We start from the raw sequence: 21,864 nt of genomic DNA, 5'->3' as shown, positions 1-21,864 counted from the left end.
GAATCTGGGGACAAGAAGTATAGTTCGGAGGTACTCCCAGCACACTCTCGGTGTCTTTCTGGACAGTCTGCACTGGTGCTGGAGGGACACAAAGGTGGACATGATGCCAAAGGGACCTCTGGGAGAAAGGCTGGGGTTGTCCAGACCAATCAGCACAGTAAGAGCTGTGGTGGGAGTATGAGGGGTCTGGAGTGGAGCGGGAGCTGCCGGCTCTAGAAAGGGCAGGCCTGTGCCCCGCCAAAGAGGACAAGTCTGAGCAGAGTCTTGGGCCATGTCCAACTGGGCAAGTGGCTTTACCCACCCCATGAGTGGGGGCAAGGGCACGGGCAGGGAGAACCCAGCCTCCGTTCTGGCTGTCCTCCATTGTCTTGCATCCTTTTATTGATACACGGCTTGTTTAAAACTCATGTAATTAGTAACTTGGCTCTGGGAAGAAATTTAAGCATTTTTTTTTCTGTTCTATTAAAAACAGACTGCCAAATTAGTTTTCTCAAGGCCCCCATCCTGTATTTACCTGAGCCAGGGGGCAACAATCTCAGATGTCATTTCCTGGTGGGTGCCCTTGGATGGAGACCTCAGCCTCCACGGGGGCTGTGATGGAAGCCCCTGACGGGTGGAAGGGGCCCCTTCCTTCCTGCCCCCTCCCTGTGTTCCCAGAATGTGGAGCGAGGATGCCAATCTGGGATCTTCACAGGACAAATGCTCTTTCTCGGCTCCCAAAGCTCTAGAGCTTGTGGGTCCTTTTGTGAAGGTAGAAACTACATTTTAACCAATTAGGCTGATAACATCTCTGTTTTGTTCTAGACTAATAAAAGCTCCATTAGGTCTAATAGACTCGAGATGTCTATCATTGAACGAATAAATTTTAAAAATACATTGAGGGCCATGGGGGCGAGTGTGTTACGATGTGGATTCCTGTGCCTCCCACACATACTCACTAATACGAGCATACACGCACTACCCGGCATGCATGCGTGAGCGCGCGCACACCCAGGTGTGCACGGACCCTCGGCTCTGTCGCGTTCTCCCTAGCTGGAACGGACTCTCATAAACTCAGAGCATTCTCATCCCCGATCGTCACTGTGGGAGACTCTCTTACCCCCTTAGCCAGAAGGTAGGACCCTTGTGAAATTACACAGTTCTCAAGGTGCCAGTGGATGAGCCAAATTCTCCATGAAACTTTTTGGTGAAGACTGATTTCGACTAAAGCCTAGGGCTCCTGCTTTAGCCACATTCAACTCTATACCCAGCCAGATACACCACATAGTCTGCTTGATGAACAGATTTCAACTTCCTGGTCCATCCAGCAGTTTGGGGAGATGTGTATCTTCAAGTTTAGCAGCCTGGCGTTCTTTCTCTCCTCCTTTCCTTCTTCCTTGTTTTTTGTTTTTTGTTTTTTGAAGTTTTTAAGGCAGTCTTGTAGAAGTAGACCATAATAATGCACTCTTCTTAACTGTCCAGTTTGGTGAGTTTTGACCAATGCACCCTCGTGTACCCACCGCCATCATCAAGAAATAGAACCTTTCCATCCCCCTGAGAAGTTCCTTCTTTGTCGCCACTTTGCAGTCAGTCCCAGCCCCACCCTCAGCCAGAGGCAACCGCCGGCCCGCTCCCGTCACTGTAGCTTGGTTTTGCCTGTTCTAGAACTTCACATACGTGGAGTCCTGCGGCACATACCCTTGAGCGTCTGGCTTCCCTCGCTCGGCGTGGTGTTCCCGAGATTCCCCCGTGCAGCTGCGCATGTCAGTAGCTCATCCCTCTTGTCACTGAGCAGTCGTCCGCTGTACAGTTTATCCGTTCACCTGCTGAGGGCTTGTGCATTGTTCCCAGTTCGGGGTTCGGATGGATAAAGCTCGCAGTCTTTGTTTTATAGACAATGCCCCTTAGCAAGCATTCCAAGACATCCTAGGCGTTTGATAATTATTAATGAATCCAGTTTTGACTTTTGTATTTGCAACGTATTGTCACGTTTCGAAATGTTTAGTGTACTTCTAAATTCCAGAGAGAGGCGTTCCAAAAGCTTGTTGAAAGCCAGTTCCGGGACTTTTGAACAGTTTTCCACAGAAAACACTCAGTCCTTCAAGAAGCCTATACTGAGGCCTGTCCTTGGTGATCAGGGTAAAAAGGGCCCCTACCCTTGGGTGTTCACGGCGCAGCGGGGGACACAGCTGGGACCTCAGACGGTATAGTTCTCTGGGGAGCTGTAAGACCCCTGTGGGAGCCCCGGAGCAGGACATGGCTTTTCGGAGGCAGGGTTTGGTCTGAGTCAGAGCTGTGGTATTTCCACTCAGAAGCGGGCACCAGGTGGAATGGGCGGTTAGAACTACAGAGCGTGTCTGGACCAAAAACAGGCAACTCCAAATGTAATGACGCTATGTAGACCGTTGGCCAAACAGAATAGCAGCCGAGGGCCACATTCAGTCTCAGGGCCACTGGTTTCCACCGTGTTTTAAGTGGTAGCTCTGTCCTGGACCCACTTAGCACAGTGTGGCTGAAGTCTGGTTGATAAGAGAGACCTGACCACCCTCTGTAACCGAATCTTTGGGAAAATTCATTACTCCCCTCCTACTGGGTACAACGTATGCCTGGTCATCCCGGCCAGTATGGCTGTGCGCAGGACTTTTATAAGCCAGGAAGTATCTGTGATTAGAATCATAGCTTTATTGTAGGAGCAACCCAGGGCCTTTAGGACCAACTGGTAGAACTCCATCTGTTTCACAAGCAAGGCAAGAAAGGCCTCTGGACCTTCGAGGGTCCACCAGCTCTATTTATAAAATACGGGCGGGTTTCTGCTGAGTCATATCTTCTATTAGCGATCTTCTGAGCACCGATTCTTTCACTTGGCTCAAGCACCACGGCGCTGTCACCTTTACCCTCATTAATTGTGTTTTCTCCATGGCTGCAGACTATACTTGGCCCTAGCCAGGTATCCTTCAACATTTTCTGCGCTCCCACCATGCACCTGTTGCAAAGGTTTTTTAAATAACCAGCAGGTAACACTTTGGAGAGCTTTCTAAATGTCAGGATGATTCAAATGTTTCTCATCTGTTAACTCCACAGCCCCATGAGGTATGTGGATGCTATTATCAGCCCCATTTTACAGGTGAGGAAATGAAGCACAGAGAGGTTAAGTAACTTGCCCCAGCTAACAAAACTGGTAAGCGATGGAGCCAGGATTAGACCCCAGGCAGCCTGAGTCCAAAGCCTATACTCTTTCTTGGTTTTTTTCCAGCTTTACTGAGGCATAATTGACCAATAAAAATTGTGTATATTGAAGGTGTACAACATGATTTAATGCACATGTACAGTGAAATGATCACTGCAACTAAGCTAATTAACACATCCATTACCTTACCTAGTTGCCACTTTGTTTCTAATTGTTTGTAATTTGTATTAACTTTATACAGCATGAAAATAATGTATTTGCAAAAACAGTAATGTTGATGAAAACATGAATAGTACCTACCCCCAGACTCATGAAGATTAAATAAATTAATGTCTGTACACTGATGAGAACGTTGCCTCAGTAAGCATATTATTAGCATTAGCCGTTGTTATTCTTATTGTCTGTAACTTTCCAATTTTGATCAGCCTTATACTTAAAGCAGAATTATGCATGGCCCTCTTTACAAGTTGGTCATAGAGTTTCCTATCATTAATAATGTACTGAGTTACACGATCTTAAATAACTTGTAATGTACTCACAAGTTCAGTAAGCAAAGCCACTAGGTTACTTGAGTTTATGAGCAATGATCTGATAGCAGAAGATCATGTGTATAAACACGTAGCGTTCTCTTAGAAATTCTTGTGTGGGGGCGCCTGGGTGGCACAGTCGTTAAGCATCTGCCTTCGGCTCAGGGCGTGATCCCGGCGTTCTGGGATCGAGCCCCACATCAGGCTCCTCTGCTGGGAGCCTGCTTCTTCCTCTCCCACCCACCCTGCTTGTGTTCCCTCTCTCACTGCCTGTCTCTCTCTGTCAAATAAATAAATAAAATAAAATCTTTAAAAAAAAAAAAAAGAAATTCTTGTGTGAGAAAATTCATATATGTTACCATCAATGAATTTCACTGCAATTGTCTGTTTTGTTCTTTCTCCACCCTTGGTCAGCTCCTAGATCTTTCCCCACTGGAAGATAAGAATGGGTTAGGCAGGTAAGGCTCAAGAATCTTTTATCCCAAGTGGACAACAGTAACAGGAAGAATCTGACCACTGCTTCACTTGTTTCCTGTGAGGGCGCTGCTTCTGACTCAGGGGCTGTTGTTGCTGTTGTCATTGTTGTTTTAATTGGAAGCACTTTGTCAAGAATAGATCTCTTGGGACATGTGAAACTAACATAATGTTCTATGTCAATTATATTTCCATTTTTAAAAGCCTTGAATAAAGAATATCTCTTACAAAAGTCCAGGGCAAAGCCCATACTCTTAACCATCTCTTGTGCAAGAATGAGGAAGACATGGTCCCTGCGGTTAAAGAATTTATGATCCAGTGACAGAGACCGGTACATCCATCTGATTGTAATACACTGTGTAAAGCATAAGCCAAGGGCTTGGGGGGCTCAGAAGAGGGAGCAATTGAGTCCACCTACAGCAGGGGTTGGGGTCCGGGAGATAGAAATAATGATGAAGTTTATATTTATTGAAAGTTTACTCAGTCTTAACATTAAATTGAGCACATTGAGAGCATTTTCTCATGTAAACCCTCAATAGCTCAATTTTACAGATGAGAAAATTGGGGTGTAGGGAAGTTAAATAACATGGAAGTGAATCAAAGTCCAGGTATTTTGAAGAAGGACAAGGATTTAGGCTGGACTTCTTGGTCCTACCCCAGAGGGGCGGGGCTCACCAAGGCTAAGGTCCAGCATGACCAAAGATGGGGGATCTTTCATACATTTAAAAATCCGCCTTCAAATAAGCAGATTTAAATTCCATGTTTCGGGGCGCCTGGGTGGCACAGCGGTTGAGCGTCTGCCTTTGGCTCAGGGCGTGATCCCGGTGTTCTGGGATCGAGCCCCACATCAGGCTCCTCCGCTATGAGCCTGCTTCTTCCTCTCCCACTCCCCCTGCTTGTGTTCCCTCTCTCGCTGGCTGTCTCTATCTCTGTCAAATAAATAAATAAAATCTTTAATAAATAAATAAATAAATAAATAAATAAATAAATAAATAAATTCCATGTTTCCTCAGTTCTTTGATGCACCATCTAACCATCTATTGGTAACTTTTTAGAATAAAAAGGAGCTACTTTAGATGTGTTTAGACCAACAGTAACGTAGATCTATCTGTGCCATTCCACGCTTTGGTGTTCAGTCTAGAGTAGTGGTCCTCACACCACCAGGCATCGCCAATTAGCTGGGCCTCTTTTTAAAAAAAGTGCAGACCACCAAGCCCAGCCTCAGGGATTCCGATTCTGTGCTTCTAGGGAGAATCCGCAGGTCTAACCTTTGGCAAGCGCCTTATTGAGTCTAAGACCTTACTTTGAGAGTCAATGATCTGTAGGTCCTTGTGAGTCACTGTTTTCTTTCATCAGGCAGACTAACTAATATCATTGAATCAAATCACTTCTTTAAAATCAGCTAGAACTTTTTGGTAGCTAAGTACTTGGTGCGTATCTTATATCGTGAAGCTTTAAGAATTGAGCAGACCTATTCAGGAAGGAAATTCTGACAAATTCTACAGCATGGATGGATTTTGAGGACATGGTGCTAAATGAAATAAGCCAGTCACAGAAAGACAAATACTGTACAATTGCAGTAACAGGAGGTACCTAGAGTAGTCAAATTCATAAAGACAACATAGAGTGCTGGTTGCCAGGGCTGGGGGAGGGAGGAGTGGGAAGTTAATGTTTAATGGGTACTTAGTTTCAGTTTGGGAAGATGAAGAGTTCTGTAGACAGATGGTGGTGATCGCGCAACAACGTGAATGTGCTTAATGCCAACAAATTGTGCACTTTAAAAATGGTTAAAGTGGGGGGCACCTGGGTGGCTAGTCAGTTAAGCGTCCGACTCTTGATTTTGGCTCAGGTCTTGATCTCAGGGTTGTGAGATCGAGCCCCTCATTGGGCTTGGTGCTCCATGGGGAGTCCCGCTGCCCCTCCTCCCCCTCTAAAATAAATAAATCTTTTTAAAAAATGGTTAAAATGGTAACATACTAATAACAACAATAACTGTGTATGAAAAAAAATGAGCAGACCAACCTCTTCCCGCTGTGATAATTCTTTGCTTTCTCCTGGGACACTTGATTTCTTCACCTTTGATTATACTCCCTAACGTGTCACAAATAATCCTTTATACCTGCTCAATGACAAAGAGAACACAGTTCTACCCACCTTTACTTCTTAAACCTTAAGTTCTCCTGGTTACTTTAAAGCAAGAAAATATGGCCATGTGGCCATTCCTCCAGAGATGAGTAATGGCCTCACAGTAAACTTGTATCTGGCAGCTCTGTTCCCACTCACTTTTTATTTCAATGAAGCATTAGAGTGACATCTTTTAAAAAGACATTTAAAATAACTATTAGTGACCCAAATTTAAGTGAAAGTTTAAATATGGGACCTACCACTCAACCCGGGTGGTTCTTGGAGGAAGAGATTCGTGTCTCTGTGGCTGAATTTGCACATGTGCGGGCAGTGACAGTGATGAGGGTGCCAAGTGTCTTCCGGCACTGATTCTAAGAGAATTTCTGATGTGGGGAAAACTATTCACCAATCATGATTCTTGGTAGCAAACCAAAGAAGCTGATTCTGATATAAGTAGAGAAGGAAATTTTCAGAAAATCAAGTTGTTCACAGAATTAATGGATAGGTTGGAAAGCTAGTCTCAAAAACTAGTTTAGGAAGCCACCACCACTGGACTCTCAATTCAGCACCCCGCCATGAGGAAATTCTCATTTTCGGGGCACCTGGGTGGCTCAGTCAGTTAAGCATCTGCCTTCGGCTCAGATCATGGTCCCGGAGTCTGGAGTGGAGCCTCTTGTCTGGCTCCCTGCTCAGGAGGGAGTCTGCTTCTCCCTCTCCCTCTCCTCCTCCCCCCTATAGTTCTCTCTCTCTCTCTCTCTCTCTCTCTCTAATAAATAAATAAAATCAAGAAAGGAAGGAAGGAAGGAAGGAAGGAAGGAAGGAAGGAAGGAAGGAAGGAAGGAAGGAAGAAAGAAAGAAAGAAAAGAAAAGAAAGAAAAGAAAAGAAAAGAAAAGAAAAGAAAAGAAAAGAAAAGAAAGAAATTAATTCTCATTTTCACTGTGACTTTGCATCATTCCCCCAAGATTCAACACCCCCGTCTGGTAGAAGGAGATGATTCTCTGGTTCTAGGTCACCTGTCTGTACCCCAGCCCGGCAATGAGTGGGGTAAGGGACTGTCTGCTACACCTTCCGTGTCTAGGGCCCACATGGGACCCCTCGCCCAATAGGAAGGGTGTTCAGCAAAGTCAACTCGTGTCCACTCCAGCGTCCACACGCAGGTCCTTCTGGTGTCAGTTCTAAAACATCTTCCTGCCTCCCAGGGCACCGCGGCCCCATTCATCTGCTGAGGATCTCCTACCCTGGGTCTGGGGCTATCTGACTGACCCAAATCAGTCTGGAACAACAGAAGCACCTTGGGGGAGGCAGCTTGTTCTGGTCCTGCCGGGACAGAACTCCGAGTGAAATCTGGACTCTGAATCTTGACACACTGCCGCGCGACCCTGTGCTGCAGGTCTTTGATTTTCTTCTGTTCTCTCCTGACTGCTGATCGTGATGAAAATAAACTCTGGCCCACGTTCTGACAACTACCTTTGCCCTCCTTGTCCCCAAGGAATCAGGGAGTGCCACCGTGAGACAGAATAGAGAAGTGAAAAGTGTGCACGGGAAACACACAAACGTGTAATGACGGTAAACAGCACGTCCAGGGCCGTGCTTTCCTCTGGGGAATGTGCTCGGGGAGGAGTCCGCAGGGGGCGTTGGCATTTTGCGCTGTTTCGTTTTCTTTCTTAAAATTGTGTCTAAATCCTCTTGTTCTTCAACCACTTCCCTTACACCTGTTCTTCAAATTTATGGAAAATTTAGTCCATCGACCCCCTTTATTTTTGAAAATAGGTCGTTCTCTAGATGCTTTCTTGTCTAGCTTGGAACTCTCAGAGTTAATCAGTATTCCAAAATTAGTGTGAATATTTTTGTATTTGTGCTGTTGTATGTATCTATTGGCTCTTGAGTATTGCTTTGGTTTTTTTTTAACATTTTCTGTGAATGTTATCATGCTGGGCACGTCCTTTTGAAACTGACTTTTGCTCACCAGTCTTTTGGAGATTTGCCTGTGTTGACAAGTGAAAATCTAACTCATCCTCACTGCTGTATGGGATTTTGTTATATAAATAAAGTACACTTAAGTTCTTTAAAGCATCGGAGGCAAATAAGGCCAAGGGTCGAAATTTATTCAAGTTATATGATGGGTATATCAGCATCCATCATATTATTTTCTAGACCTTTATGTGTGTTTGGAAGTTCTCAAAATCTAAAAAAAAGGGGTGATAGGATTAAAGTAGAAGTCAGGAAAGGTACCATCTCGGCTCTAATTGGGCTGCGCCGAGACAGCCCAGAGCTAATCAGACCGAGATTAAAAATAAACCTTGTGGGACTGGTCCTCTCTTGTTTGCTGTTCGCGGGCCTCCGCGTCCCCAAGGGGAGGCCCGAAACAGGCCTTGACCATGGCCCACGAGGAGTGTTTATGGGGCTTCATGATTTGAACGTATTGGCACGCGGCCAAAGCAAACTAAACAAACTGTTGTGGGCCTGGCCATTTTTAAAAAGAAATTGGCAAGAGACCGTTTCACACAATGGGTAAGACATGATTTTTTAAAAATATTTACAACTTACTTAAGATATAAATAGTTCAAATGATAAATATTGGTCTCAGTTTTGGGGCAGGCCAACATTTGGCCTCCTTGACACTTAAAAACTGAGGATAAGAGAAGACAATTCCTCTTTTGTTGTGCTTACTGGGCAACCCCATGGGACCCCTGAGCGACCCCTGGGTTTTCTTCCTTCTCTACTTCCGCTGCTTTCAGAAAAGCAAGGCTTTGGCAGAAGGGAGAGCTTTTGACCCAGGGCCTATGGTTGCACATAGCTATCGATCAAATCTGCCATCAGTCCCAAGGACTGCACCAGGTGAAATAAGAGACTAGCAGGGACTAAATGAAATCACAGATCGGGAAGTAAGTGACACCCAGTCAGAATGACCATGAGCGCCTTTTCAGGCCCTGTTTCTTCCCAGGGAAGGGCTCCTGGCATCCTCAGCATTAACTCCCGAATGCATCCAGCCCCGGCGGGCTCATCTGAAGTGATTTTCAGGCCATGAAGCCTCCACTGCGACCTTGGAGGTGGCGCTCTGTCCCCGGCAGCCGCCAGCGCCCCAGCGCGTCCCCAGCCCTGAGCAGTCAGCCCCACTGACGTGCCCTTCTCTCCACTAGGCTATGACTTCTGCCAGGTCCTGCAGTGGTTCGCGGAGCGTGTTGACAGGATCATCCTGCTCTTCGACGCTCACAAACTGGACATCTCAGACGAGTTCTCGGAGGCCATCAAGGCCTTCCGGGGCCAGGATGACAAGATCCGCGTGGTGCTGAATAAGGCCGACCAAGTGGACACGCAGCAGCTGATGCGCGTCTACGGGGCCCTCATGTGGTCCCTGGGCAAGGTCATCAACACGCCCGAGGTGCTCCGCGTCTACATCGGCTCCTTCTGGGCACAGCCCCTACAGAACACTGACAACCGCCGCCTCTTCGAGGCCGAGGCCCAGGACCTCTTCAGAGACATCCAGAGCCTTCCCCAGAAGGCGGCCGTGCGCAAACTCAACGACCTCATCAAGCGAGCGAGGCTGGCCAAGGTGAGCCAAGGAGGCACCCTGGGCAACTGGGGACCCTTCCCGCGCTCTCCTCTCTGAGGGAAGGTGGGGGTGGGGGAGGCTCCCTTCCAGGCGCCCTAGGGAATGGAACGTGGAAGAGGTTAACAAGAGAGCCTCAAGACCAGTATGCCTGATTCTGGCTCCTTCTCTGTGATCTTAGGCAGATGATTCAACCTTTCCAAACCTGTTTTCCAGTCGGTAAAATGGAGCTAGTAAGAGCACGTCATAGGATGCTTGTGAGGACTCAGTGTGACCTTGCTTGCAGGGCACACAGGGAGGGATCGATGCACTCGCCACCTGGAAGCTGCTATTATCTTAGGACAAGGGGAACGTAACCAGCTGAGCCAGAGAGGTGGCATTGGTGGGACCAGTAGGGTGCTGAGATGCCACCACTAGTCACCCTGAGCCTAAGGCACAGAACCCAATATCCGATGTCACTGCCTGGAGCCAGAGTCGCGCTAGGAGGAAGGCTGGTTCAGCCTGACACACCGAGCACGCTGCTTTGGGGACACGGCACGTCCGCACGCTGGTGGGTGCCTGCAGGCAAGCCCGCTGTGGCTCTGGGCTCTGCCACCTTGTAGCTGAGCCTTATGGCAGCCCCAGGGGTGCGTACCTGACAGGGTGAGTGGTCATCTTCTTGCCATCCTCAAGTATTGTCGTTAGTTCTGCCACATCTCTGAAGACGGAAAAGCGCATGACTCCTCTAAGAAAAACTGTAGGAAAAAAATGGTTCTTTAAGGGCTGTGTGCACCTATCATCAAATCCTCTATTCCTCTAATGCTGGAAGTGCCCCCAGAGTTTGTCTAATGTCAGCGATCATCAGAAGCACCCAGAAGCTTTAGCCAATGTAAATTCCTGGGCCCTCCCCTGGAGTTGCTGATTGGTGTGTGTGCCTGTCGGTGTGTGTAGATGTGAGTGCGTGCGTGCGTGCGTGCGTAAAGCTCCCCAGGTGATTCTGATCATCAGTCACGCTTGGAAGCCGCCAGTCTATCCACTCCCTAATTTTAGGAGGATGAGGTAGAATAAGCAATCCCTCCAGGGTCACCTAATCCACAAGTAACAAAATTGGACGAAAAGACAGCACTCTGGCTCTCAGCCTAGCCCCGTGCCTTGTCGTGTCAGCTAAAACCCTTCCGAGGGCCTGCCTTGCCAAATCCACTGGCACCCTGGTCGGGAAGGGAGGGCAGCGTATTTCCCCTTCATCTTCTGGTGGCGAGGAAACCATGTCCCCTCCCTTATCCTCTTGCACAGAGAGTGACTTCTGGTCTGGCCTTGGAGTCCAGCAGGCCAGCCTTCTGGAACCCACCACCACTTTGCCTCATTGCAGCCCTGCTCGCTCAGCACCAGCGCCAGGCCTGGGAGCCTCGCTGGTGGAGGAGGAGGCTCCAAACCCCCCATTACGGAATGAGGAGCTATGTGCTGAATGCGGTGTGGACACCATGCTCTAAGCAGGGGGCCTGGCCAGGGGAGGCAGGGAGGGCTTCACTGAGGCTGTCTGCCGGACAGGCCATTGGCCTCACACCTCCCCATCCCTGCCCAGCAGCCTCCATCTTTGTGCCGGTGTGTTCACACAGCAGCATCTCTCCTGTATCCAGAGAGACGAGGGTGCCTGAGCGGCTCAGTCAGTTAAGCGTCTGCCTTTGGCTCGGGTCATGCTGGGACCGAACGCTGCATCGGGCTCCTTGCTCAGCGGGGATCCTGCTTCTCCCTCTGCCTTCTGCTCCCCCCGCTTGTGCGCACGCGCTCTCTCTCTGACAAATAAATAAAATCTTAAAAACAAACAAAGAGACACCTGGCGGCATCTGTCTCTGGCCCCACAGATAGGACCTCCATCTGCTCTCTTGCCCTCTGCTCACCCTCCGTCCCGGTGCGTGCTCACACATACTCCTGTCTCGCTCAGTTCATCCGCAGTCACTGCACCCCTGTGACGTACGGTTCTTTGTCCTATCTTCCTGGTCCAGGCTGGTTCCTCTCTGGAGCTACATCCATTTTTATTACCTTTCTACGAGGTGGTCATGATAACCAGTTTGTAAATCCACTTATTTGCAGCTTTCCTGAAGTGACTTCTCTCGTGCGCTAGTCCTGGGCCTAACGCTTGGTGGCAGGAAGTCTGCCTTTGCCCCTTTCGTAGCCCCTTGGCGTGTGGTATTTCTCCTCTTCAGCTGATACTCCTGCACTTACACTTCAGGGTCCACGACACCCCGTGTTGTTCTATAAGCAAGATGGTGAATCCTGTGCTAGCCTTTGTAGATTTCAAGATTGTTTTGGAACTATTTATAAATGCCCATGGACGTTTCTGCTTTACCAGTCACTGCTGAAGCCTAGTGACTCAAGGCGCAGCTGTATTTGGTCATGGAAATAAATAAAGAGCAGAGAGTTCACTGGGAGTGCCAAGCGCCTTGGGACTTCTCTGCCCTCCTTGAGCGTCAGGCCCCGGAACGGATGGACCAGCGTGGCCACAGAATGCTGCTCTGTCCTGGCACTAGGAATAATGAAAGCCCTTGTGTCAATGCAGGGGGCGGTCAACTTGCTGAGCTTACTTCTAGGAAAAAAGCTTGTCTTTTTTTTTTTTTTTTTTCCTTCCTAAGAATAGTATCTGGCTTGTTCCTTTTCATAAAGGAACATGTTTAAAGTATGGATGTTTCCAGCCTGGGCTTCTCAGTGCCAGGGCGCTCCCGGGGCAGTACCGTCCTGCGCAGGGGGACAGGAAACAGAGGCTCGGGTGGAGAAGGAGCAGAACTCAGCACAGTGGCCTTAGCTGCTAACCGGTGTCATGTGCTTTACACCAGCTGCGACATTACGGCCATTTGTGAACTTGTTGTTGCTTAAACGGACAAAGAGTCACCCGAGTTTTTCTCTTTGCGGTGTTCATATTGCATGAAGATGCTCTTTGATTTTGGCATATTGATCTTTATTTCTCTTGATCCAGTTTTGCTTTTGCAAGCCAACCCTTACTGAGGGTCTATAGTGTTCCGGAAGCTCTATGATGTGTATTTCATCTGATCCGGTCCATAACTGCACAAAGTTGGGCATTAGCTTCGTTTCTCATGCAAGGGAACTGAAGCTCAGAGAGGTGAAGCAACTTGCCCAAGGCCTCACAGCCTATGAGTTGCAAAATATAAATTCAAGCCTTCATTAGTTTGACTCCTTGGTCTGGAGAGCACGCACCTGAAATGCAGAACGGACAACATCTATGCCTTCTCGCTCTTGCTTTTTGCGTTCACCTGTCATTCTGGGTATTCTACGAAATTGTTTATCCATAGGAACGCCGCAAAGTTTAGAGATTGATCAAGCTGCCATTGAAAACATGCAAAGGGTAAGTTTTTAGATGTCACCTAAGAGGTGTCAGATCGAGTTGGGGCGTGGAGCACCTTAGTTAGGCAGGATTCACGTCCCATCCAGAAGTAAAGCAAGTGTGTCGTGTCGCTAATATCCTGCCAGGTTCTGCAGTGATCAATGACACTTTAATAATTTAATAATGGCACTCTTACCAAAGATCTCTTGAAATTTAATGATTTCCCTGCTTTTTCTATTTTTATATGTATTATTCACAACTCTCTATTTCAAGGAACAAGAAACATTTAGAGTGGTTTTTTGGTTAACCTCAAAGATCGCATCCTAATGATATCAGTAGGCGTCCCTTTTGAAGACTGTTTACAATCTAAGGAGCTAATCAAGGTTCATATCATGATTCTTTAGGCAATTCTGGAAAAGCTCAAAAAAGTGTTTAGAAAATGTAATTTCGTTTTATTCAGCTATCATTAAAATAGCCAAATTGAAGAAATTAGGCTCTTACAAACCAACCCCAAAATAAGAGTACTTAATGGAATAAGTGAACAAAAATAAAGAGTGAGGACTCCACCCTCTCTGAACATTGCCCAAGAGCAGGAAAGTTTCCCACCCCTTTAGCGATCTTCACTCAACAAGAAATGAGTCAACATTTGAGGAAGGAACAGCTAAAAATGAGAAAGAAAAGGAGAGGTCAGTGGTTTCCAGCGTCCCCCCTCGGTCTGTGGCATTCGGTTTTGTCTTCATAGCGTGTTCTCCACCAGTCACGTGTAACGCGCAGAGCCTTGCTTTCCGGTCTGTCTGCACCGCCAATTCCTTCCGTGGAGAAGTTAGATGTTTTGAAATTCACCAAATGGACCCAGGCTGAGGTGTGAGGACCCTTCTTCAGCGGCTGATGATGCCCTGCTATTGCTTAGCCTGCCGAGGGGCCTTTAAAAATAGCTCAGTCCACTGTGGATACGTGTGTCAGTATTCGCACCCATGTAGGGAAGCCCGTCTCTTTGAAGGCTGCCCTCACAGGAGTGGGTGGGCCCCCATGAGTACCCCAGAGCTGTTCAGAATCACATGCTGTGGGTGCCAGCTTTGATTTCAACAGAACAAACCCCTGCTTGAGGGGGAGCCAGTGAGCTGCTCTTCTCTGCCTCTGATAATCTCACACGCTTACTACCCCACAGTTCCACCTTTTGGGTCTCTACTTCATTAACTGATTTTTTTTTTTATATATCATCATAAACCCACTTTTAAAATGCGCTGATCCCCGGATGTTAAATGCTCGGTACAAGCTTCTAGCTGGGCCTCCACAGATGCAGGTCTCCAACAGGTTGTGTTCACTTGCAGATGAGGCGGCATAGGGTAGAACCATGTTCCCCCAGCCCGAATCCCCCCAAACTGCTCCCCAATATCCAAGTTCCATGAGGATTTCCACTCCTACTGACCATGAGCCCTGGAAGCTTCCAGCACTCGCTGCCTGGGGCTGCCCTCCCCGCCCAGGGTAGATACATCCAGTATCACTCTGAGTACATGCTTCTTCGCCTTGGATATGTATGAACACTTGTCACCGGACACGGGTAATGAGATTGTAGCACAACGTGTATGTGAACTGGATATAAATTCATGTTCATTTAAAGGGAAGGACGTCTCTTTCTGCTCATCGTGTTATTAGCCCAGAGACAAACTGACACTGTGATGCATTTGACCTAGCTCGAATCATCAGCACGGGATGAGCTGGGGCTTTCCCAGTTTTTTTACGAGAGAAAGGGTGAATTGAACGAGGTAAGAATATTCGAAAGCCCCCAGGATTCAACGTCATACTTGCGAATGAAGCGCTTGGGCCTGGATTCATCATATTACTATTCAAATGCATTCAGTAAGAACTAACCAACCACAAGCCTTCTCTGGCATTACTAACCCTCCGACTGGGGGTCTTTGGCCATTAGGCAATAACAAGTAACATTTTTACTAGTACGTCCAAATCCGTGATCTCTTTTGATTCTCATACTAACAACCCTGTGAGGTAAGAGCTGTCATTTCCAGTTAGCGCGTGAGTAGGCCGAGGTGGGGAACTCGAGTCGCCTAGCGTTGCCCAGCAAGGGGCAGTGGTGGCAGGGCCTGACCCCGGCCTTCCAGAGCCGGGTCTCATCAGGCCTCCCCCTTCTCCCCTTTCTCTTCCCTCTTGTCTTTCCTATCTCCCTTCTCGATTAGTTTTCTCTCACTATAAAGAACAAAAGGCCTTTCTTAGACTGTGTCCACCTCCTTTCCTGGGGACCATTGCCTGGTCTGGCCCTCAGTCCTGTGTTTATCGGGAAAAAGTTCTTTGACGCAGAAGGGCAGGCATGTGCCTCCAGGCTGTCCCCTCTGTTTACCAAGAGTCTTTAGAATTACAAGGTGCCATCCTGCCAGAAGATTGCCATCTTTACCCACATCCTACGTGGTGTTCATAGTGGCGTGTGCCAAAATATATGGATTTTTTGTGTATGGGGAAGGAGACTCTAAATGACTTTCCCACAGCGTCCCTGGGACTTAGGGACAATCAAAACCCACCAAGTCACAGTTTTCCACACTGTTTTTCTATAGAACCCAGTTCATTTTCAGTTCCAGATTTTCAACAACTTTAGTAAGATTTTTTAATGCCTACCCACAGAAAGCAATTAACTCTGTAAGGACAGGAATGAGGCAGTTGAGTGCTAGTGACAGCTGTGCACCTCCTGACTGGCGGTGTGACCTTGAGTAAGTCATATGAATTTCCTGGAACTGGGGGTTCAATTAGATACAGGGGGTCCCTTCCAGATGTAATGTTCCATGATTCTAAGGATTATAATTTACCTTGTAACTTGATAAGCTTCTTAAAGGCAGGGCCCATACATCGTATCTGACCCTAGGTTATTGCCAGGATGCCCATGGAAGGGCAGGAGGGGGTGGCCATGCAGGGGCAGCACAACAGGTGACTCCCACAAAACAAGCTGGTGGAACTTTCTGGAAGTGGAGGTTGAGGCTGATTGTAGCCTGCAGCATGAGCAGGATACCTGAGTGTCAGACCCAGATAATGTCAGGCAAGAGAGAGGGAGGAAGGAATTGAGGCCCAGCTTCTGTCGGGGCACCAGAGGCCTGGTGTCCAAGGGCAGCCCACCATCCAGCAGTCTTGGTCTTCAGCCAAAGAACACCATGAGGGCTGAGATGAGGGAGCAGGTGCCAGGCCACGGGTGGAGATCTGTGGCAGGTGAAATTACCTGCAGGCAGGCCAGGTAAAGCAGGCCCCTGGACACCAGGCAGTGTTCAGAAACCCGGAGCCAATCCTAGTGCGTCCGGGGCCTGTGTGGGGAGTCAGCCTTCCCTGAGTACAAGCCTGGCAACTCGAAGAGTCCACATTACTAGGTAGTGAGGCAGTCTTGGGGAGCCCTGCAAGGTCTGGCAGCTGCCCCAGGCCGGGGCTCTGGGGGTGGTTCAGTAAAAACCCCTGAAGATAGGAGACTAAGCAGCTTGGGAATTCCTGCTTCAGTTGGGGCTGGCTCCAGTGCAAGGCAGGCCTGAGCATGGAACGGAGAGGGAGCCACAGGCCCAGTCCAGAAGTTCCAGGAGGACCTGGAAATGACGCAAGGACAGCTAGTGGCTGCTGGCTCTCCCGATTAAGTATGGCAGCCCCTCCAAGTCCTTCGGAGTGATACAGTGCCCTCCCCCAGCCCCACCAAACCAAGCCAGGCATTCACTGTCCAGATTACCAGTCTTACCACTTACTCATCATATCCGCGGGAATGCAGTTGAAGTCCGACACTCTAAATAAAGGATTCCCAAATGTGAGGTCTCTCTTTCTCAAAGAATCATTTAAATAATTTAAGTTGTTTTATTTTGAAAAATAGGTAAATAAATGTCCTAGTGCCAGAGAGGTCTTGGCACGTCCCTCCCCGTTTGCACCTGCGGCGGCAGCCAGGCAGCACAGTGCGTGCTTCTGTCAGATGAGCTCTGTGTAGATGGGAACGTCCGCATTGTCTGGTCTGAGCCTGTCAGCATTTATTTTAGGTTTCAGGTCTTAGCAGAATGTTCCGGGCTGCGCCCAGTGCGTCCGTATGCAGAGGCCCTCAGCTGAGGTAGAGGATGTCTCTGCTTACCCCCTTTATTCAATCGCCGTTCTTCCACAAGATTATAGAAGTCTGTTTTCTTTCATAGAGGAGCTTCCGTAGCTGCCTACTCATTTTCTTGCTGTCATCACTGTTCTGTTTTTCTTCCATTCCCGTTTTATTTTCTTGACTTCTAAATGACTCTATAGAATTCTGGCGTACAAAGAGAACTTTTGTAATGAGCATTTCTTCACGTCCAAAAGTTGGAAATCAGCAGAAGAGTGGAAATGGTGAGGAAGGCGGTGACACAGCCGAGCAGGCAGGGCTCACCACCCCTCGGGGGACAGTCCCGGGCCTGCGACCACCAGCTGATCAGGGTTTCTGGAGCTTCCCCTGCATGTACCGGGGGTCCCTCTCCCAGAGGGAGCTTCTGCCGTTCAGCCTGGTCCCACGCAGCTGGTCTTGTGCACAAAGGACTTCAGTGCTATCTATAGAGATCCTGGGGTTCGAACTCTCCACGGGGAGGTTACAGGAATTTTCCTCTCCCTGTTCACTGGGCACAGATTTCCATGCAGATTAGCCGCTTACATCAGATCAGCCATTTGCATCAGCCTCCATTTTCGTTTCCTGGTGCTCCCGGGCACCAGCCCTGCTGAAATTTAGGTCTTCTGGTTAATCACCAGAACTCAGGTCTTTCCACCCAGGCCCCACCCACCCCACTCGCTCCCTGCACAGACTCGGAATGGCCACTCAGAGGCCCAACTCAGTGCCAGAGCCCTTGCCCAAGTCAGTCGCCCCACCCCATCCCCAGCCATGCACCACCGGCCAACTTCCAAAGCAGGGAGGTCCTGGCACTGTTGTGGCCTCTGGTCTCCCAGAACTTCCATCAGCTCCACAGGAGGTTAGCAGAGCCTCATTCTAATCGTCCATTGGCTCCTGGCCTCCACAACAGTCTGCCTTCCCTACCTTTGGAGATGTGTCAAGCCATATACATGGCACTCCAAATACGGCCCACAGTGTGTTACCTCCATACCGCCGTCCACACTGTCCACTCTCCTGGACGGCCACAGCCTCCCTCACATCCTCCCTGTCTTCAGGGCGCAACTCAGGTGTCACCTCTTCCTGGCCCTTCCCTCCCATAGCCTTTTTCTGTCACTGTCCACTCCCCCTCCTGGTCCTAGTTGGTGGGGATTTCTCTGCTCACTTTCCCTTGGTGGTCTCAACCATCCCTGTGGCTCTGGCCACCACCTCTGCTCCAGCTCTCAAACCCAACACCCAGGCCAGCTCTCCCCGGAGCTCGGGCGGGGGGCGGGAGGTGTGTGGCCTCTTTCCAGGCACCCGTAGACAGCACCTCTGGGGATCCTTCATGTACCTCACATTCTACCTGCCCAGAAGCAGGTTTGTAATGTACCCCCAGCCCCCCAGCCCCCTGACCCTCACCCTTCTGTCCTGAGAGCCATGGTCCTGCATGGGCACCTGTTACATGTTATGACACATTTAAGATGCTGTCCTGTCTATCTTTCTGGTGCATTTCTAAATAGCATGTCCTTACTGACGTATACCCTTTCAGGTACATGCCTACATTATCAGCCACCTGAAGAGGGAGATGCCGAGTGTATTCGGAAAGGAAAACAAGAAGAGAGAGCTTATCAGCAGATTGCCAGAAATCTACCTTCAGCTGCAGCGAGAATACCAGATTTCTGCCGGGGACTTCCCAGAAGTCAAGGCAATGCAGGTACTGGGAGCCCACTGTAGCATCATGGGCAGGTAATAGGCAACGCCACCTTGTCTGGCTGGTTGCTGGGTACACATGACGGTTTCATCGTTTAGGATAGAGAACACGGGTCGCCTGGGTGGCTTAGTCACTTAAGCGTCCAACACTTGATTTTGGCTCAGGTCGTGATCTCAGGCTCATGAGATCAAGCCCCACATTAGGCTCTGCGCTGGGTGTGGAGCCCACTTAAGATTCTCTCTCTCCCCCTCCCCCCTCTTGAAAAAAAAAAGGATAGAGAACACAATGAATGCATCTTCCTAATGGTGATCCACGATGCCAGTCTTCTGCGAATAAAGCAGATTGCCGACCTCCCCAAAACCTTTAACCAAAAAGGGACACATTTCAAGAAGTAAATTTATACAATGGAATATTACTCAGCCTTCAAAAAGAATGAATCTTGCCATTTGTAATGTCGTGGATGGAATTAGAGGACATTATGCTAAGTGAAATAAGTCCATCAGAGAAAGACAAATAGATTATTTCACTCATGTGGAATTTAAGAAACAAAACAGATGAACATAGGGGAAAGGAGGAAAAATAAAATAGAAACAGAGAGGGAGGCAAACCATAAGACTCGTAACTCTAGGAAACAAACTGAGGGTTGTTGCAGGGGAGGGGAGGGTGGGGGGATGGGGTAACTGGGTGACGGGCATTAAGGAGAGCACTTGATGTAATGAGCACTGGGTGTTACATGCAACCAATGAATCACTAAATTCTACCCCTGAAACTAATAATATACTACATGTTAACTAAATTGAATTTAAATAAAAAATTAAAATAAATGTGTAAAAAAAAAAGTAAGTTTAGGTCACATGAAAAAATCAGGTGAGCGGGCCTCTTAGGCTGTGTTCAAAGTTGTTTTGTCATTAAGTGACATCTGTTTTTTGGAATCCCAGAACCTTAAGGGAATTAGAGCTGGCAGTGACCTTGGAGGTCACCTCAGGCGGCCTCCCCAAGCCCGCAGCACCAGGCCCTGTGGGAGTACATGCCCAGTAGTGCTCAGAGCCCTGCTCAGAGTCCGTGGGGCTCTCTGGGCCTTACTGGGCACAGCAACTTGTGCTCGCTGAACATGTTGCCTACAGGTTGGCATTGGGCAACTTTGGGCCTGATTTTAGTCCCCCTGAGCCAGCCCCACATGAGCCAAACAGAAGCTGCAGTCAGCCACTCTGGCCTGTCCAGTGTATCTGTGTCTACCGCCCTGCAGTGGCATTAGTGACGCACGTCCGTGCCGACCATGTCTTCCCAGCAAGGCCGCTGCCCCACCGGCTCCTCACAGAGCCACACTGAGCATCTTTTTGTCCAGAGCAAGGACCCATCTGCACTGGAGGCCACCGTCCTCCTGGAAGGCAGGCCACACAAACTCAGATGCCTGTGGCTCGTGAGGCAGGCCAGGCAAAGAAAAACCATATCACCCGCTGATTCTTTCGTCTTCCCACGTTGCATGGAGATGGGGGTTCTGGGAAATAGGACTCTCCCGGGAGGAAAACCAGTCTGCGAGGACAGTGAAACTTGTGGGGGCCCACCCTGGGGGCTGGCTGGGGAGTCTGTGGAAGAGGCCGGACCTGCACGGTGGCCACTGCCTTGTGTTCCTGGGCCCGGACGGGTCCCGAGAAGCAGCAAATCTAGATTTGTATGTAAAGTCCCCTGGTTTTCACCTTGTAGCTCAAACGTTCAAAGAGTACTCCCTAGGCAGACAGAGCACCCTACAATTCCAGCCGCACCCTGGACACCTCCAGGTACCCACTTCTGCCCTGAGCCACAGAGGAGGACGGGGCTAGAGGAAGAGAGGTCGAGGACACGCAGCTGGAAGGGGGGTCGGCAAGCTGCCTGGCTCCGGAGGGCGTGGGAGGAGGAGAGGTGGGGCAGTGGAGGCAAGGATCCACGGGCCGCAGGGGGAAACTTCGGCCTCAAGGAGTTTTGTGATGTAAACTTTCTATACAGGACACACTAACATAGGAGTGGGTCATACTTACTGTTGTGATGGCAGGGTCCAAGGTGGTAAGAGCATGTGGAATATATGATGTGCTCAGATACGACTTAGCTGGCTTCAAAATAAATCCAGAACATCTTTTTTCTTCCAGAAATGAAATAGGTATTCCTGTACTCAGAGGATGCATGGGGCCGGGGGTGGGGGTGGGGGGGCGAGGCTTCTGATCACAGGCTAATTGGAGGGCTACTGGACCCCCAGAGCAGTGTTCCTGGGCAGGCCCACCTTCATGCCTGCACCCCATGACCAAACTGAGGGACAGCAGTTTTCTTGCATCCTTCAGACATTTTTTAAGGGAAATTGGTTCCTTGACTGCAATGAAAGCTGTGAATACAGTGCGCACTATGGCGTAATGGGGCTTCTGTGGCTCCTTAGCCCAGGGAGCTACCGCAGTGCCCCACCCACGAGAAGGCGCCCCTCCCAAGACCCGAGGCACCCCTGAGCCCAGCAGGAAGCCACTGTAAGCCTCCTTTACAGGACTGCACACCTGTCCCCAGGTGAACTCCCATAACACAGGTAGCACCCCGTGACCAGAGCTTCTCATGGCCGTGTTAGCCTTGGCCCGGCCATGCCAGAGGAAGCCCAGGCCTCTCCGACCTGGGGCAGAGGGGCGGTCCCTGGGGAGGAAGACACGGAAGCCATGGGCCCCTCTTCTAGCATCTCGGGAGAGGTCTTAGCACCGTCAGGAGTCCCCCGACGCCGAGCACTTGGAGCGAGCAGTGCCTCCCGACGGGTACCTCATTGGCCTGTGCTCGTTTACTCACCACGAAACACTCATCAAGTGTACCGTGCCAGCCACTGTTCTAGGTCCCTGGGGTAAAGCTGTGAACAAACAGCCACATCCCTGCCCCTACAGAGCGTACGTTCTGGATTACAGTATCAGCCACTGTGACCGCGGCT

At 49.2% G+C, this 21,864-nt stretch overlaps 1 protein-coding gene across 1 annotated transcript in view; it reads left to right on the top strand.

The window, feature by feature from the left end:
* EHD4 (EH domain containing 4) overlaps positions 1–21,864 on the top strand; it is a 79,423-nt gene that overhangs the window by 49,265 nt on the left and 8,294 nt on the right. The window contains exons 4-5 of the mRNA XM_045771346.2: positions 9,433–9,845; positions 18,774–18,938. Of these exons, the coding sequence (XP_045627302.1) occupies positions 9,433–9,845; positions 18,774–18,938 (578 nt within the window). The remainder of the gene's footprint in view (positions 1–9,432; positions 9,846–18,773; positions 18,939–21,864) is intronic.

This window comes from Ursus americanus, chromosome 36, assembly GCF_024610735.1.
Source record: "Ursus americanus isolate L20-20 chromosome 36, mUrsAme1.1.p, whole genome shotgun sequence".
NCBI classification, from domain to species: Eukaryota; Metazoa; Chordata; class Mammalia; order Carnivora; family Ursidae; genus Ursus; species Ursus americanus.
The sequence above is the reverse complement of the archived record's forward strand: the minus strand, read 5'-3'. Positions and strand labels throughout refer to the sequence as shown.